Source organism: Ranitomeya imitator, chromosome 8 (genome assembly GCF_032444005.1).
Source record: "Ranitomeya imitator isolate aRanImi1 chromosome 8, aRanImi1.pri, whole genome shotgun sequence".
Taxonomy (NCBI): Eukaryota; Metazoa; Chordata; class Amphibia; order Anura; family Dendrobatidae; genus Ranitomeya; species Ranitomeya imitator.
The window spans coordinates 178,900,174-178,919,864 of record NC_091289.1 but is presented as its reverse complement, the minus strand read 5'-3'; the positions used below and the strand labels follow the sequence as shown (position 1 = coordinate 178,919,864).

Below are 19,691 nucleotides of genomic sequence, written 5' to 3'. Positions count from 1 at the left end.
CAGCGTAAATGTGGGTTTCCAGGTGACTAGAGGGCGGCACATCACACGTACTCACTGTGACGGTGAAGTCGTAGCAGTCAGGGAGCTCATGGTGACGGATGGTCTGTAGATTGATCGCCTTCAGTTTGAACATGATCTCCACCGAGATGAGCCTGGAGGAGTAAATTATTCACATTAGCAGCTACGTGAACTGGGGAAACTGGGACGCTACCTGTGAAACCGGGACTCACCGATAGAAGTCCAGTGTCATGTTCCAGAACTTGTCGTCCAGGGAGAGATCACTTATCGGGGTCATTGGTTCCACAGTGAAGCATTCTGGAAGGAGAAAGGCTCTCACCAGATGTACAGAACTTTCCGTCTCTCATGACCCCCTAATCTTCCCATTATATCAGGTTATTCCGTCCTCCCCACGTGTTTATAGGAGAATTTACAGCAACGATCACTCTATATAGATACTACTACTATATAGGAGACCCCAATGTCCCACAAGGGTCCCGGGAAGATGACAGAGGGCGAGCTGTTTGGGAAGTTTTCCAGTGACGGATTTAGGGAGCAAAGCAGACACCAAAATGAGGAGCCATAAAGGGGTCTCTGTTAATAGTAGAGGTGGGAAGCATAGGAACAGGTCGGAATATAAGCATAATGGTCAGTATATTAATAGGAGAGACGGGCGTATAGTACCGTAATTAGTGTCCATGTGTTTAGGGACGAGAGAGGAGCATTTTCAGCAGAAAAAAAAAACCAACAGGATGGTTTTGGGGAGTCATTAATGTTATGTATGGTAAGGCAATTTGATCCATCATGCAGAAGTCATGACTGTTGCGGGAAGCCATGCGTTAATTTATTGCCCCATTAAACAGCATTGATCTACGTGCAGGTCGGTGGTTGTGCAAACTACAAATCTGGTCTCTTTAAAGTCAGCAGCAGATTTTTCACTTTCAGGTTACATTACCTGTCTCAATTTTAGGATCAATATCAAAGGTTTCATTTCCAGGAAAGATGCTCCCCTGTTTATAGAAGTACTTGCAGACAGTCATCCCGTGCTGCCCCCCTGCCATCCTCTCATAGGCGTGGTTCCCGACTGATATATTTCTGAGCGCCAGGTACTGTGAAAAACAAGAATAAAAAGTCAGCACAACCTTAAAAGAGTTGTACCAAATTAATAAAGGGATCACTTAATGATCACTGGGGATCAGACCGCTGGGACCCGGTCTGAATGGAGATCCGACTGAAGAGCCAATGTGAATGCAGCGGAGGTCAAAAATGTGACTGCAGGGGATGGCGAAGCACGGTACTCTAATCTCCAGTCTGGCACCTTTATCACAAGCCATAAAGAAAAATATTTGGTCATCGAAAGATCTTGTCCTAATCTGAGGCATAAAATCATCCTAAATCATAACGAGGCACCGTCATCATCCACAACAGGCAACATGATGAAACCCCCCCAAAATTTAAAAATTGCCAGATCTTGCAGTGTGAACATAAAAATGGATATTTTGAGTCCATATTGAAATATACAGAATGCATTCAGACCATGACAGAGCAGCATTGCTGGTCATACATTTAGGCTGTGTGCACACGTTCCGGATTTTTTGCGTTTTTTTTCGCTATAAAAACGCGATAAAACTGTGCAAAAAAACGCATCCATTAAGCATCCTATTAATAGAATGCAATCTGCAATTTCTGCGCACATGTTGCACAAATGCATCGCGTTAAAAAACGCAGTATGTTCATTAATTTTGCGGATTTTTCGCTGATTTTAGCTATTTGAGGAAGCTCCGGGAGAAAAAAACGTGGAAAAATCCGCACAAAAACGCGAGAAAAACACATGCGGATTTCCTGCGGAAAAAGTCCGGTTTTGCTCAAGAAATTTCTGCAAAGAATCCTGACATGTGCACATAGCCTAACAGACAGAATGTTCATAGTGACACAATCCTGAGAACAGTTTACTTATTGTCTGAAAGTTTTTACCTCACAAATAGTTCTATGTTTGTTATTGTAAAACATGGAGGTTTATTTAACCTCTGTCTGTAGTGGACTTATTTAATCCTTGGGAGCTTTTATATTCTATGGGTTTATTGCCCCATTGTCTGATGTTTGCCTGGTATCTCTGATTCATCTTATCCCAAAAGCTGGTCAGTAGAGGACGAGGCTGAAGCAGAGTTACACAGTGTAAATCACTATGTAAAGGTACCTTCACACATAACGATTTCGTTAACGATATCGTTGCAACGTCACGCTTTTTGTGACGTAGCAACGATGCCGCTAACGATCTCGTTATGTGTGACAGCGACCAACGATCAGGCCCCTGCTGGGAGATCGTTGGTCGCTGGGGAATGATCAGGACCTTTTTTTGGTCGCTGATCACCCGCTGTATCGGTGTGTGTGACGCCGATCCAGCGATGTGTTCACTTGTAACCAGGGTAAATATCGGGTTACTAAGCACAGGGCCGCACTTAGTAACCCGATATTTACCATGGTTACCATTGTAAAAGTAAAAAAAAAAACAACAACAAAAAACAAAAAAAACAGTACATACTCACATTCCGATGTCTGTCACGTCCCCCCGCTGTCAGCTTCCCTGCACTGACTGTCAGCACCGGCGGTAAAGCAGAGCACAGCGGTGACGTCACCGCTGTGCTCTGCTTTACGGCCGGCGCTGACACAGTCAGTGCAGGGAAGCTGACAGCAGGGGACGTGACAGACATCGGAATGTGAGTATGTACTGTTTTTTTTGTTTTTTTTTTTTTTTTTTTTACTTTTACAATGGTAACCATGGTAAATATCGGGTTACAAAGTGCGGCCCTGTGCTTAGTAACCCGATATTTACCCTGGTTACCAGGGGGCTTCGGCATCGTTGAAGACAGTTTCAACGATGTCGAAGTTGTTCTCCTGATCGTTGGTCGCTGGAGAGCTGTCCGTGTGACAGCTCTCCAGCGACCACACAACGACTTACCAACGATCACGGCCAGGTCGTATCGCTGGTCGTTTAGTGTAACGGTACCTTAAGGCTAAAGAAACATGGCTAAGCCAGAAGCAGAAAGTTGTACACCTGTACGTATATGTGTACAGTGTTGCGATACCTGCATAAGTTTGGACGCCTATGCAGTGTTGTAAATTTTCCAGAAGGTTCTCTGTCTTTGTGTTGCTTCTCTGATATTCCAGACGGATGATGTTTAAGGCTATGTGCACACATTGCGGATTAGGCTTAGGAATTTCTGGTGCGGATTCTGCCTCTCCTGGCAGAAAACGCACCTGCGGATTTGTCATGTTTTTTGTGTGGTTCCGCAGTGTTTTTCGTGCGTTCTGCTGCAGTTTTCTTGCGGATTTGCTGCGTTTTTTACCCCTGCGGATTTCTATAATGGAATGGGTACAAAAACGCTGCAGATCTGCAAAAAAGAAGGGACATGCTACTTCTTTTAAACCGCAGCGTTTCCGTTTCCGCAGTGGATTTTGTGCAAAGTGTGCACAGCTTTTTTTTTTCTCATTGATTTACATTGTACTTTAAATCAATTGCGGATCTGCAGCGTTTCTGCACCGCAAAAAACGCTGCGAATCTGCAGAGAATCCGCAATGTGTGCATATACCCTAAAAGCTCCTTGGTGATGATGTGAGTATATACGGTACTTTATATGTGTATTTAATCTTTATATCTCCTTAACGTTTGTATGTTAAAATACACAAAAGCGTACACAATCATACTATTCCTTTAATTTTGTACTTTGAAATAAAATTGCATAATTTGCAAGTAGTAGCCTTCTATAGCTGTATCCGAACCTTAGTGTTACAAACTTGGCAATACAGATCTTTAATACGTTCAAGGGGGTTTTGTCATGAAAGAGAAATTCTAGCTGCCGAAACTCAAAAGCTGTGAAATGACCATATGAACTCACCCGCTGGATTGTAAAAGCGATGTGATCGTAGACGTCCTCCTGCCGATAGACGGCGTACGTATCATCTCTTGCATCCTTGTAGTCCTTTAGAAACAAGTGCTTGAAGGCCACCGTGTTCTCCTCCTTGAAACTGACGACCAACTCATTGCTGAGCCCAAATAACACCAGCTACGGGAGAGACGACGGGCACACAATGCCGCCATTCACCAGGACAGCAGCTCATTACAATTACGGCTTTGTTATACAGAGGTGAAATAAACATTACTTAATTCCCTGAATGTGCACTTTTGTTCGGTAATGCTCAGGACATACGGTACCTGCCTTTCTAAATGCCCCGCTGAAGCGGAGATTTACTTAAAGTAGATTTTGGGGATTGTCTGAAACATTAAGAAATGTTCCGTAATTATCTGCTGCTAATAAATCCACTGCAGCACCGATATCTGGTGGTCCCTGGTGGGCTTTGTTTAATTTTCTGGAGCATTGACGTGCTATAGCAGCATGCAACCGCTGCAGCCAATGAGTGACCCCGGTGGATATGCTATCAGGTACGTGACATCGAAAATAACCAATACAGTCCGGGACCACCAAAGCATCGGCGCAGAAGTCGAGCATTTATTAGGTGAATAAGTTATCTTTTTCATAGTTTTCATACAACTAGTTTTAGTTCTTAAACTATCGGGCAGCTACTTTAAAGCACCCTTATATTTCTCCGACAAAACTCTTGCCTATAGGTATCCGGGATTGCAGCTCATCCCCACTCACGTGAACTGTACATTGAGCTGCAATATCAAACACCTCCCAAGGACAAGAGAGGCGCTATTTCAGGAAAAGTCAATTTTTCCTATTGGGCAACCCATTTAGCCACATGTTGTATTTAAAGGGTTGTTTGTTCCGGCACTGCTTACTTCTGCATCGGGAGGCGAGTGGCACTGATGATGTCCTGTTGGACAGGTGCCAGCCAGTAGGTACACATGGCCGGCAGGTATTGTGCATCCTATTGGTGCAGCCTCCCAAGAGTTAAGGGGGCCAATTTGCACCTTTAAAATCAGCACACAGCCTGTCCCAGACACAAAGAGGGGCCCATATACTGTTCTTGCACAGGGGCCCTCTTGTCTGTGTTCACCACTGTCCTATTCTAATGGATAGGACAGGTGCACAATACCTGGCAGCCAAGCACACGTCCTGGCAGGTGTCGGTCAAAAAGGACATGGTCAGTGCCACTCTCCTGATGAAGAAGCAACCCTTTAAGTCCTGCTTTTTGGATTTATTTCAAAGCTGTGCAGAAAAACTGAAATTAGACTGCACGGTTTGATTAAAGGGGTTGTGTCATTATTGACCTTCAGCAGCGCACCACTGCACTCCCATGGGGAAGTGTTCTCCTGATTGACAGTTCAGCCAGCAGCACGAGTGCACAGGTGGCAAGAACTCTGCGCTCTCTGATGATGCATGATCTCATCTGCATCACCAAAGGAGCACAGTGATACTGAAAGAGTGGATTAATCGATATGGCCAACTTCAGAGCAGCGCTCACAACCTTTATAGCAAATAGCTTGGAAGACCTGAGCTTCGTGCCTAGTAGTTGGACCACTGCTTATAAACTGCAGAGGTGGCCGGTACCCTAGGCAACAAACAGTAAATTATAAATAAACTGGAAAGTTGCCTGACTTTACACGCACTTTGCAACTTTATCCACTAAAGAACTTTGGAAAAGCCCTTAAAGGTCCAACATCCTGCACAAAAAAAAACACAGGCCCTTCCCCATCTCATTTGTGAGCTCACCTGGATTGTCACCAACGCGATCTTTAAGATCTGGATGCAAAGTTTCCACGGCTTGCGACCACGAGCTCGAAATTTTTCACAGGGATTCATAAAATAAAATTTTAGTTTCCTCTTCAGCATGTCTTCTAGGAGGAGCTCCTCTGTGATGGAGCAGGTCTTACTGAGGTAAGGACTTTCACGTTCATCCAGGGAAGGGGACGGCTTCACCGCTATATCTGGGGTCTCCATTACTTTAATAGAACAGATCGCAGTGTTACAATGCGTGACAAATATGTAGCCCATTTTATTAACAGAAGGTTTGATGGGAATCTCATTTTTAACAAGAAAATATAACAGAACGGGAGATTTCTAACTACATCTGAAGGTCCCATTGGTGGTTAGCCCACTGCTCAGGGGCGGAGTCCAAATGCTCAGGGGCGGGGCTTAAATATTAGGAGGTATGCAGTAGGACCTTCAAACGTATAAATTGCACCTCATTAGTTACTAAAATTGAAATATCGAGAACCGTCACTACTTATTCACACTTATGAAATCAACATTTATATACTGTTCTAGAAGATCAATTTCCCAATGGTTGTAGTACCAGGCATAGAATAATAGTAAGAAAAATAATCTTTATTTATATAGCACCAACATATTCCGCAGCCCTTAAGAATTCAGAGGTTCACATACAACAGTCATATGTATGAAGAGAAGAGGCTCGCCCCACCAGACCAGGATTCTCTCTAAAACTTTTTTTTTTTAACGTAGGTGGGGATGCAAAAAATTTGCAATCACCCCAAAAGTTGTTTTTTTTTCCTAGAAACAACTTTAATCAACTTCTATTACTTTAAATATGTGAGGTGCTAAATGAAAAAAAGGAAAAAAAGACAAAAACCTTTTTTTTTTAAATTTATGCTTACCATAATATTAAATATATATGTGATGGTGCAATAGGGTGTGTGGGGTATCAATTTGTCTATGTTCATATTTTTACTGATTTTAGGAGTGTTGTCTTGATGCTCTGTATATTATCTATCTTCTCTAGAGTCTTAATTATCGTATAATACGGCCAATAATTGAATTAGCTTAGTTACCATCTGGAGCCTGAATGTGCCCATGCCTCTTGATGAACCCATGGGGACGTTTCCCCGACTGTTCATTCATGACCCCTCTGCTCCCAAATACCACAATCACCCCCTGTAGTGCCTTGATCGCACACCTTCCATGTCTGGGGGCCAGAAAACCATCCAACCTATCTGCCTACCCCTGAATATAAGGAGGGGGCTTGAGGAGGATATGTGGACCAGTAGGGTAGATCCTTCATTTTATACTGATGCTATGGCCAGCACCCCAATAACCTGGAAACTACTGCTGGAGAAGGATCTGGAGCCGCACTGCCTTATCGATCTCTAAGCAGAGGACTGTGACATCTCCCGGGGAATTTATCCCGCTACTGGACCGCATCCGTGTTCCTGGAAACGCATCCGTGTTCCTGGAACCGCATCCCTGTTCCTGGAACCGCATCCGTGTTCCTGGAACCGCATCCGTGTTCCTGGAACCGCATCCGTGTTCCTGGACTATTTCATCCTCCGTGTGGTGGATTATTTTATGGACCTTTTCAGTTTGCATGTAATAAAGGTTCTTGGGACCATTCACTCATTTCTTGCTCTGTTGATTGTATGATACGGGGGTAGGACCCCGTCCCGTGACCATACATATATTTTTCATTGAAAAAAAAAAAAGTTTTAAAACGTAATTTTTTTTTTTTAATAAATCACTTAAACTAAAAATGGGTTGTCTCATGTTCATTAATGGTTCATATTGCAAAGTGCTGGTAAAAACAAGCACCTTGGCAGTTTATTACTCAGTAAAGATCCCCTCCATTCTGAAGATTTTTAATTCTATAGAGTTTGCTATAGTTCGATGCCAAGGTTACGGTCTACCTCAGAGGTGGCTGGTTTCCTAGGCAAGGAGCACACGCTCTTCAGAATGGTGGGGGCCCAACTTTTGAACCCTCAGCAATCGGATAATTATCCTTTACCCTATGGATAAGGATAATGTCTGACCTGCCGTTCCAGATAAAAGTTCCCCATGCTAATGGGTACAGGTCCTAGCGGTCGGACTCCACTGATCAGGAAGTCATCACCTGTCCACAGAATAAGTACAACTCCTTTAAGGAACATCTGAACAAATCACAGAAGTAACATCCTTATGATATATATATATATATATATCATAAGGATGTTACTTCTGTAACAGAAAGTATATATATATATATAGTAGTCTTGACGGCACAGCCCCTTAAAGGGTTAACATTTTCCCCACTGTCCATCCATCTTCAGTCATTGGGCTGAGAAAACGATCATTTTCTTTTAATGAAGCCGGCAGACGAGGACAATGAAGCTCTTGTACTTATGTCTAAGAAACGTCCAGTCTCCTGCTGGTGACTCCAGTGTCCTAATGATAATATATCTCTCGGTTATGGGAAGATATCACATGAAACTTTGACAACTTTGTGTAACTTTTTGCTATTTTAAAATCGGTAACGATCACAGAAACTTTATCACTAAAAATTAAAGGGTGGGTTCTGATCGTGACCTGAACTTGTATATCTCTGACCTCCATAAGGGGCATCTCCTTAGTATATTCGTATCCCTGGAATGGTGCCCCCTATAGGGCGAGCAGTATGATGATAGAGAAGAGTCACAATTAGTGTTGAGCATTCCGATACCGCAAGTATCGGGTATCGGCCGATACTTGCGGTATCAGAATTCCGATACCGAGATCCGATACTTTTGTGGTATCAGGTATCGGATCAATAGGGATGTGTAAAATAAAGAATTAAAATAAAAAATATTGATATGCTCACCTCTCCGGCGGCCCCTGGACATCACGCTGGTAACCGGCCGGCTTCTTTGTTTAAAATGAGCGCCTTCAGGACCTGCGAATGACGTCGCGGCTTCTGATTGGTCGCGTGCCGCCCATGTGACCGGCACGCGACCAATCAGAAGCCGCGACGTCATTCTCATTCACAAAACTCCTAATTCTAGGAATTAAGGACCTGCGAATGACGTCGCGGCTTCTGATTGGTCGCGTGCCGGTCACATGGGCAGCACGCGACCAATCAGAAGCCGCGACGTCATTCGCAGGTCCTGAAGGCGCTCATTTTAAACAAAGAAGCCGGCCGGTTACCAGCGTGATGTCCAGGGGCCGCCGGAGAGGTGAGCATATCAATATTTTTTATTTTAATTCTTTATTTTACACATCCCTATGGATCCCAGGGCCTGAAGGAGAGTTTCCTCTCCTTCAGACCCTGGGAACCATGAGAATACCTTCCGATACTTGATGTCCCATTGACTTGTATTGGTATCGGATATCGGTATCGGCGATATCCGATATTTTTCGGGTATCGGCCGATACTATCCGATACCGATACTTTCAAGTATCGGACTGTATCGCTCAACACTAGTCACAATCCAATGCTGGGTTTCTGCCACCATGTACCTATGCTGGCTGGTTACAGTGTATTCCTGGCATAAAGCTGCATTATGCCATTCTATTAACTATGCGATACCGACATTTCTTAAAGGGAATGTATCTGCAGGGTTTTACTATGGATTCTGAGAGCAGCACAATGTAGAGGCAGAGACCCTGATTCCAGCAATGTGTCACTTACTTGGCTGCTTGGTGCAGTTTTGATAAAATCCCGGATTCCTCCACTGTAGATATCGCAGAGCTCGGAATGCTGTGCTGTGTATAGCCCCGCCCACACCTCTGATTGGCAGCTTCCTGTAAAGCTGCCAATCAGTGGTGGGGGGCGGAGTTACACAGAGGGGACTACCTGTCACATGACAACTAGTCCGACAGTGGTACTCTGCTGAAAAAAAAACTGATTGTATTGAAACTACAGCACACAGTCTAATAAGTGACACATCTCTGGAAGATCTGAGCAAAGTGCCAGAATTGGAGCATCTTATGTATTGTACCACTTCTAGGGTGGCTGCAGGCTGGTATTTTTAGGCTGGGAAGGACCAAATAATCTATGGACCTTCCCAGCCTGATATCAGCTCGCAGCTGTCGGCTTTACCTTGGCTGGTTATCATAAATAGAAGGGACCCCTCATTGTTTATTAGATTACGGTAAATATGGCGAAACACCCTTTAGTGCCACATGAAAGGCACTAAAGGGTGCCTGTGTATTATATGTAGGGGGCTTTTGACAATATATACAGGCTATTCTATCTAAATCTTTATATAAGACGGCATTATTACATTTGACTTTAGAAATACCCTGGTTTAGGGAAAGGGGGAAAAAAGAGACAAGTGCGGCGCTTCCTCTGAGCGTAATACGTTTTTACCGATAAGTTAAAAACATTTCTTTTATTTGTAGTTATGCTCACCTTCTATCGGTAAGAAATGCACGTTGAGATTCTCAAGAAATCCATTCTTTAGGCAACTCTTCTCCGTATATTATATAATGCAATAAAGTGTGCAGCTCACTTTGGAGAACTAGGTGTTGATCCTGCTTCCGATCCACATAGGTGGCGATTTCAAAGGAAAAAAAAAACAAACAAAAACTCCAAGTAAATGTGGCGCTAAACACCTACGGATTTTTTTGAATGCATCCACTTCAAGCAAAAAATGTTAATAAAAATTCATTTATTTTCTCAAAATGAAAAAATAAAATATATTTGTAAAATATTTTAAAAAACAGCACAACGCGTTTCGGCTGCTATTTTTACAGTGCAGCCTTCATCAGGTGGCAAAAAAAAAACAAAAAACAAAAAGAACAAATATACAATAAGCACTATAAAAAAAATATTTATAGTGCTTAGTGTAGGTTTGTTCTTTTTGTTTTTTGTTTTTTTTTTGCTACCTGATGAAGGCTGCACTGTAAAAAATAGCAGCCGAAACGCGTTGTACTGTTTTTTAAAATATTTTACAAATATATTCTATTTTGAGAAAATAAATGAGTTTTTATTAACATTTTTTCACTTGAAGTGGATGCATTCAAAAAAATCCGTAGGTGTTTGGCGCCACATTTACTTGGGAGTTTTTTTTTTCCTTTGAAATTATTACATTTGTACACTAGCTTTAAATTGCATAGAGAATTACAGTACGTAAAAGCCGATGTTAAAAACGCTTTACATAAGGATGGTAAGAGAAGAAAAAAATAAAGAAAAATTACACACTCGCATAACGTAAGAATAAGAATCGGGAAGAAGTTCCTGCAAACATTTGTGGTCCACGTAAAAAACGGTAATTGCACGGATACAGAGATTATCCAGGATGGTCGTACAGCCGCCTCGGTCAACTATCATTACATTCGTAAGAATATATATATATATATATATATATATATATATATATATATATATATATATATATATATATATATATATATATATATATATAATCCATATATGTATATACATAATCCATATATATATACGCTCTTGATGCATGAGTTGCAAATTTGCACCAGTCTCCAAAGCAATAAAAAAAAATTATAGAAAAAAGCAAACATAAAAAAATTGTAATAAAAAATAAATAATAAGACAAAAAAAATAGAACATTGTATATATAAAATTAAAATAAAAAAATGGAATAAAATTAAAGTAAAAAAAATATAAAATATACTAAAAATAGCGAAACAAATATAAATAAAAATAAACATTAAAAGACGCAATAGTGAATAACATGTGACGGCCGCTCACCTGGAATCCCAGGCGCCTTTGTTCCCGGCTCTTCCTAGTCTAGCCTCTCTCCAGCCTCATCGTTGCGGCAGGTGGCAGCCTCCGTGTGGCCGGTCCGTACCCTGCGGGCGGGCAGTGCGCTCTCCCCGGTCGCCGCTCGCCGGCTTCACCCTCTATCAGTCTCCCCCTCTCTCGCTCTCTGCGCATCTCCCGTCAAATTCTCCATCACGTGACCCGCACTGCTGCAGTCAGAGGGCGTGTCCAGTAAAAGAAGTAAAAAAAAAGCCGCCGGGTAAAAGTCATTGGTTCCTACCGCTGTCAATCAAGCAGGAGTGAACGCTATTGGTCGGGGAGGGTTATCGTCTTCCTCACGTGGCTTAGTAACAATTACTAGGGACGCGGGAGGAGGACACGACCGGACCCAGTTTCTGTCCGAGGACCCCCTGAAGCCCCCACAATAAGACGGAGGTATTTATGTTCAGTTGTTATTCCCGGCAGGTCTGGGAGTTGTGAGGGATAAATAGAGAAAAGGAGAGAATTGTCCCTCAAAATTAAAAGCGTAGATTTAAACATAAGTTATGAGGGAGGGTCTCCTATTTAAAGGGATTGTTCACTACTCGACATCCTTTCGTGCCTGAAACAATAAGAAAAATCATATTTTTACCCCTCCTCCCTGAACCAGCGGCTGTGATTTCCAGTGACTGTTATATCACATGACCGCTGCAGCCAATCTGTCGAAGCCTTCATTGTTCCTTAAGAGCCGCTGATTGGCTGCAGCAGTCGCATGACATTGATGAATCACAGCACCCACATAGCCGGAGCGGTGCCGGAAGGTAAGTATATGGTTTTTATACTTTATGTACTGGTTTTTATACTTTATGTGAGGCAGTCAAGAAGGTGGACCATCCCTTTAAGAGCACACTCACATGGCGGAGACGTCCCGGGCTCTTTATCCAGATTCGAATAGAACAGCGGCGTATTATGACCGTGCGGAGGGTTCATGCACCTCCTGAAAAATCCGGCCCAAACTGTGTGAACCCGCTGCAGATTAAAGGATGAAATCTGCAGAAAAAATTAACATGTTGCAGATCTGGAATGAACATGCGTATGTATCTGGCCACGCCCACTTGTCCATTTATTTGTACTAAAGTTGAGCGGAAAGATTTGCAGAGGAACAACGAGTTCTAATAAAAGAAGTTCCTGATCTGTTTTATTATGGGAAAATCAAGTATTTACTAAAACAGACATGTCAGCAGTGGCTTAACTAGAGTCCAATGGGCCTTGGCACAAAATTTGGATCTGGGCGCTCACATGCATGTTGGCCAGATGTATGGGCCCTTGTAGTGTTTTAGATCCTATAAAGACATGTGTTCGCCCACCATGTAATAATGTGCCCTATCCTGACCCCTTTCTGTTATAATGTCCCTGATTCTGGCCCCTTCCTTTAATAATGTACTTTTCCCGTAATAATGTCCTTTCCTGTTATAATGTCCCCAAACTGGTATGATATCTGCTATCCTGGGTCCCTCCCTGCTATAATGTCCCCCATTCTGTGCGCTTTCCTAGTATAATATCCTCATCATGGTATAATGTCTCCCATTCTACACCCTTTCCTGGTTTAGTGTCCCCCATCCTGGGCCCCTTCCTGATAAAATATCCTCATACTGGTCCCCTTCCTATTGTAATGTCCTCCATCCTGAGCCCCTTCATGGTTTAATGTCCCCCATCCTGAACCCCTTCCTGATATAATGCCCCCATCCTAGTATCCTGCGCCAATTCCAGGTATAATGTCCCCATCCTGACCCTCCTCGTGGTATAATGCCCCCATTCTAGAATAATATCTCACATCCTGCATCATTCCTGGTATATGTCCCCCATTCTGTGAACCTTCCTAATATAATGTCCACATCCTGGGCCCCTTCCTGGTGTAATGTCCCCCATCCTGGGCCTCTCCCTATTATAATGCCCCATGTCCTGGGCCCCTTCCTATTATAATGTCCTCCATCCTGGGCCCCTTCCTGGTATAATGTCCTCCATCCTGGGCCCCTTCCTGGTGTAATGTCCTCCATCCTGGGCCCTTCCCTATTATAATGCCCCCTGTCCTGGGCCCCTTCCTATTATAGCGTCCTCCATCCTGGGCCCCTTCCTGGTATAATGTCTCCCATTCTGCACCCTATCCTAGCTTAATGCCCCCATTCTGGGCCCCTTCCTATTATAATGTCCCCCATCCTGGGCCCCTTCCTATTATAATGTCCTCCATCCTGGGCCCCTTCCTGTTATAATATCCCCCATTCTCCCGTTCTTCTCCAGCACATTTAAAAAAAAAAAAGAAAGAAATAATTCTTACCTTCCTACTCTCCGACTGCGTGCGGCATCCTCTTCCTTAGCCTCCACAGGGGCCAGCAGCTGACTTCAGCGTGCCTGTCATGGGCAATGCATTATGTCAGCTGGGGCCTCTGATTGGTCTGCGTCGTGTATTACACTGGAGGGACCCAGTAGATCTCTGGGCCACAATATATTTCAATTGGATGTGCTGTGGTAGACACATGAACTGAATATGTCCTCCATACTGTGTTTCCAGCAGGTCCCCAGTAAGGGGCATCACATGACCGCTGCAGCCAATAAGCAGATACTGATCAGCTGCAGCGGTCAAGTGATGTCAGGGGACCAGTATAGGACGCAGTGCAGAGAAGAGTTTTTCATTCTCCACCACCCTGGGCTCATTGATATTAACTTTTATATTAGTAGAGCATCCGTATATTCGTAGGGTTCCCGTTTATGGCGCCCTTGTAGCCCTGCTCTTACACAACCCTGATTTATTATTCAGTGACATTTCTTCTTGTATCAAACATTGCATAATTTCTGATTCAATAAACAAACCGTCCATACAAAAGTCACGGATCTGCAGCGCCCGCCGCCCCGGCCAGTGTGTGCCAGTGTGTGTCTTGGCTAAAGATAAATGGTGGCCTCTCATATGACCTGGAGGATACAAGAGAAAGGGAAATTTCCAGGAAAAAAACCCTATAACACAGCACTGAACCGCGTTATAGCCTTAGGTCTGTAATTATGGCCAGGAACAGAGGCATGGTGTTCCAAGGGAAGTCATCACATGATGGTCAGACTTCTGATCTATTCTCATAATATAACATGTAATTTATGAAAAGTATGTCCTAATAATGCACACAGTCACAGCTTAAAGTACAACTACAAACAGCTGATTAGTGAGAGCACCGAGAGTCGGACCCCCACTGATCTAATATGTGCAGGTTAACGCGTTATAAAAGTGACACATATATACACTGCTCAAAACAATAAAGGGAACACTTAGAATCTAACTCCAAGTAAATCAAACCTCTGTGAAATCAAACTGTCCACTTAGGAAGCAACACTGACTGACAATCAATTTCACATGCTGTTCTGCAAATGGAATAGACAACAGATGGAAATTATTGGCAATTATCAAGACACCCTCAATCAAGGAGTGGTTCTGCAGGTGGGGACCACAGACCACATCTCAGTAACAATGCTTTCTGGCTGATATTTTGGTCACTTTTGAATGTTGGTTGTGCTTTCACACTCGTGGTAGTATGAGACAGACTCTACAACTCACACAAGTGGCTCAGGTAGTGAAGCTCATCCAGGATGGCACATCAATGCGAGCTGTGGCAAGAAGGTTTGCTGTGTCTGTCAACATAGTGTCGAGAGGCTGGAGGCGCTACCAGGAGACAGGACAGTACACCAGGAGATGTGGAGGGGGCCGTAGGAGGGCACCATCCCAGGAGCAGGACCGCTACCTCCACCTTTGTGCAAGGAGGAACAGGAGGAGCACTGCCAGAGCCCTGCAAAATGACCTCCAGCAGGTCACAAATGTGCATGTGTCTGCACAAATGGTTAGAAACCGACTCCATGAGGATGGTCTGAGGGCCCAACGTCCACAGATGGGGGTTGTGCTCACAGCCCAACACCGTGCAGGACGCTTGGCATTTGCCACAGAACATCAGGACTGGCAAATTCGCCACTGGCTCCCTGTGCTCTTCACAGATGAAAGCAAGTTCACACTGAGCACATGTGACAGACGTGGAGAGCGATCTTCTGCCTGCAACATCCTTCAGCATGACCGGTTTGGCAGTGGGTCAGTAATGGTGTGGGGTGGCATTTCTTTGGAGGACGGCACAGCCCTCCATGTGCTTGCCAGAGGTAGCCTGACTGCCATTAGGTAACGAGAGGAGATCCTCAGACCCCTTGTGAGACCATATGCAGGTGCGGTTGGCCCTGGGTTCCTCCTAATGCAGGACAATGCCAGACCTCGTGGGTGCAGTGTGTCAGCAGTTCCTGCATGATGAAGGCATTGAAGCTATGGACTGGCCCGCCCGTTCCCCAGACCCGAATCTGATTGAACACATCTGGGACATCATGTCTCGCTCCATCCACCAACGTAACATTGCACCACAGACTGTCCAGGAGTTGGCAGATGCTTTAGTCCAGGTCTGGGAGGAGATCCCTCAGGAGACCATCTGCCACGTCATCCGAAGCATGCCCAGGCATTGTAGGGAGGTCATACAGGCACGTGGAGGCCACACAATACTGAGCATCTTTTCCTTGTCTTGAGGCATTTCCACTGAAGTTGGATCATCCTGTAATTTGATTTTCCACTTTGATTTTGAGTATCATTCCAAATCCAGGCCTCCATGGGATATTCATTTTGATGTGCATTGATAATTGTTAGGTTTTATTGTTCTGAACACATTCCACTATGCAATGAATAAAAACTTGCAACTGGAATATTTCACTCAGAGATATCTAGGATGTGGGATTTTTGTGTTCTCTTTATTTTTTTTGAGGTGTGTATATATATTTGTATATATATATTTATAGGACTCATCACTGGAGCCAATAAAGTTGGCCAAGGAGAACGTTTTTGCAACCTAGACTCAAGAACATAGTTGGGGAAAGTTTAGTTGATCCCACCAAGGTTCTCCTGCCACCACACATCTAGCTTGGACTGATGAAGCAGTGTGCGAAAGCTCTACCGAAAGGAGAGAGTTTTAAGTACCCGTGTACAACGTTTCAGGGACTGTCCTAACCAAAACTGAAGGAAGGCATTTTTGTGGGTCCGGATATTCGGAAACTCATAAAGGACGAGGTGTTCAAAAAAAAAAAATAAAGCTGTTGAGAAAAGGGCTTGGGATTCTTTTAAAGAAGTCAAAATTTCTAGGTAACAGAAAAGATCCAAAGTCCATCATGATGAACGTGCTGAAGCGTTTCAAAGCCTTGGGTTGTCTGATGAATTTGACTTAACATTTTTTACAAATAAGAAAGATTTCTTCCAGCTCCTTAGATAAAAATGCATACTCCTTTATTTAGAAAATCATTAAAATTTCCATGTGAAAATCCATTTTTTACATTCTCATTTGGACTACTTTCCTTAAAACCTTGGTGCTGCTAGCGAAGAGCAAGGAGAAAGATTTCATCAGGATATCAAAGAGATGGAACAATGATACCAAGGTAGATGGAACGTGAACATGATGGCGGACTACTGCTGGATGCTTCACAAAGAAGATCTGCCGGCCTTCTATAAGAAAAAAGGTATCAAGAGAAGCTTAAGAGTAAATGAAAAGACTCAAGAATGAATTTCCAATAAAGTTGTAGAATGAATGTTCAGTAATTTTTTATATATAATATTGTGTACATTTTTGCTACAATAAAGGTTTTTTTTTGTTCTCTCACTTGTATGTAATTTCACACTCGTTTTGTGCAAAATCCATACTTGATTGTTAAAAATAAAAGTGTTTTTTATTTAGGGCAAAAAAAAATAAGAATTAGTCATTTGATTTGAAAAAAAGTTTCATAAACCCAAATTTTTCATTCTTGTGTATTTACCCAAAATTACACTAATGGTATTACATCTCCCGTCATGAGTGAGATGGACGCTCAAAGCCTCGGGTCTGGATGACACAGCCATGTATCAGAGGTGACTCGGCAATGAGGACCCACTGTGGAAGTGGCAAGCCAGCCTCTGAGTTTAATTCAGCAGAGCTGGCACAGTGATGTAGCAGAGTTGACTCAGCTATGAGAAACCAATGTGGCAGAGTTGTCAACAACTCTGTTCAATTTATCATAACAGCATGTAACATGGTACAGAGTAACAGCTTAGGCACCTAGTACCTGAATACTCAGGTGGCGTCCCACCACCTGAGCCGAGCTATAAAGTTGGGTGCCCATAATCCGGACCTAGCAGAGCTTTGGACGCAGCATATGTTCTCTGCATCCAAAGCGATGTCTTCTATTGAATGCAGGTAAATCTGTATGTGATAACTGAACCGTGTGGCTTTACCGCATCCAATACATTCTATTGATGTAGTTTTTTTATGGAGACTAGTGTGTCCGCAAGAGAAAGTGACATGCTGCGGTCTGGAAAGACGCGCATTATGTCAGTCTCTGCGGGTGATCTGCGAGCAAAAATGCCCAATGGGCCATGACTTGAAAAACAAGATGTGCCCGTTGCAAAAAATGCCCAGGAGAGTTGGGCTTTAAGTTGTGCAAGCCTTTCGCAATAAGCGGCACTACATATATATATGGTTGCCAATTATCACCTTTTTTAGGTTACACACTTGGGTGAGCCAAACTTGCAAATTAATTGACAAGTTGTAATAAATTTGTTTCTTGGTGTAATTCGAACCTTGTAGCCTCAATGCAGATCCCTGATGTGATGGTGTGATATGCTATGTGCGTATCATTTTTTTGTATATTTCTATTTTACTTATTTTCATGGTGTTCTCTTGTAGAAGGAGTTATTTGCTAATTGATGAATGGTTTTTGCTGCCATCTGATATCAGCCCCCACAGTTCTGTATTGTTTGCTAATATGCTAATGACATGTTGACCTAGCTTGTTGAAACAATGAACCCCTGAGACCTTCCCCCTCCTGACCTGTGAATGAGGAGGGAGACTTAAAATATCAGGGAGGTGAGACACAGATCAGTCCTGTGTGGAATGATGATGTGTTCACAGCATCTTAGAGAGAAAGAAGAGTATATGGACTATGTGATCCTCTGTCTGCTGGATTGTTGGACTTTTATCCTGTTACTGAACTGCATTCGTGTTCTGGACTATTTTATCCTTTGTGTGGTGGATCGTATATGGACCTTTTGTACTTTTGCCCAAATAAAAGTCTTGGGATTGTTCACTCTTCGCTGGCTCTGTTGATAGTGTGTACCGGAGAAGGACCCCGTAACAACTGGTGGCAAGCAGTGGGATCAACAGAGTGTAACCAAATGGAGAACCACCCACAGAGTGAGTACAGAGATTGGACTGTATCCAGTTTACAGGAGAGAGTCAGAGACCTGGGCCTGAACTACCAGGGACTGACTAAAGAGGCCTTAATTGACCTACTGGTGGGTGCCAGCCCGGCCACCTCCTCCCATATGTCTGAAGGACGAGCACTGGAGACGAGGACCCCCACCCCAAAAAAACAGTTGGTGGTGTGGTACGAAGAAGAGATGGCGGTTCTGGGCCCAGGCGTCTCTCAGGAGTACAAGGAGGAGGCTGCCCGCCGGGCACAGCGGAGACAAGAATCAATGGAGCTGGAAAGAGGGAGTAATGTGATGTGGAATGTAAACCCAACGATCCGAGAGCCTGTACAGATCACCAGGACAGAGTTTAAGCCATTTGATGAGGCTTCCGGAGATGTGGACGGGTTCTTCAAGGACTTTGAGCAGGAGTGTGCTGTGATGGAGGTGCCCCACTCTGGCTGGATGCGTTTGTTAGTGGGACTCCTGAACGGTAGCCTGGTGGAGGCTTACCGAACCATTGACGCACAGCAGAATCGGGATTATAACATTGTAAAGCAGACTATCCTGGATTACCATGCTATCACCCCAGACTCATATAGGGCCAAGTTCCGAGACCTCCCATGCATTACGGAGGGATCGTTTAGGATGTATGCACATAAGATGTCCCAGGCATGTCGGAGATGGCTGGAAGCAGAAAGCGCCTTTACTGTGGAAGATGTTATACAGGCTTTCCTTATAGAACAATTTCTTGCCAAGTGCCCCGCAGAGGTACGGGAATGGGTCCGGGAGCGCACGCTGTCTACCGTGGATAGAGCTGCAGCCCTGGCCGATGAAGCCCCCTTTGTGTATGGACCTTTCATATTTTTGCCTAAATAAAGGTCTTGGAGTTGCTCACTATTCTCTTGCTCTGTTGATTGTGTGATACCGGAAAAGGACCCCCGTGACACCCTACTATGACGGGTCTTTAATAGTATTGTTATTCTCTTATGGATCATCGGACCTTTTGGGCCCCGCCAGGCTCCAGTTCCCCGGTGCAGCTGGAACATTTGCA

At 43.8% G+C, this 19,691-nt stretch overlaps 2 protein-coding genes across 4 annotated transcripts in view; one reads left to right on the top strand and one right to left on the bottom strand.

Annotated features, from left to right (window-relative positions):
• Window positions 1–19,691, bottom strand: part of MCOLN3 (mucolipin TRP cation channel 3) — a 37,383-nt gene that overhangs the window by 13,828 nt on the left and 3,864 nt on the right. For 2 of the 3 annotated variants that reach the window (XM_069737988.1, XM_069737990.1), the window contains exons 1-6: window positions 11,371–11,560; window positions 5,673–5,902; window positions 3,894–4,061; window positions 953–1,106; window positions 231–315; window positions 56–152 (exon numbers count right to left, since the gene is read on the bottom strand). In XM_069737988.1, the coding sequence (XP_069594089.1) occupies window positions 56–152; window positions 231–315; window positions 953–1,106; window positions 3,894–4,061; window positions 5,673–5,900 (732 nt within the window). In that variant the 5' untranslated portion in view covers window positions 5,901–5,902; window positions 11,371–11,560. Of the gene's footprint in view, window positions 1–55; window positions 153–230; window positions 316–952; window positions 1,107–3,893; window positions 4,062–5,672; window positions 5,903–11,370; window positions 11,561–19,691 lie in introns of those variants that run through there. The other variant, XM_069737989.1, reaches the window with a different exon arrangement.
• Window positions 11,735–19,691, top strand: part of DNAI3 (dynein axonemal intermediate chain 3) — a 64,553-nt gene continuing 56,596 nt past the window's right edge. The window contains exon 1 of the mRNA XM_069737987.1: window positions 11,735–11,817. The gene's annotated coding sequence lies outside the window, so the exon portion shown is untranslated. The remainder of the gene's footprint in view (window positions 11,818–19,691) is intronic.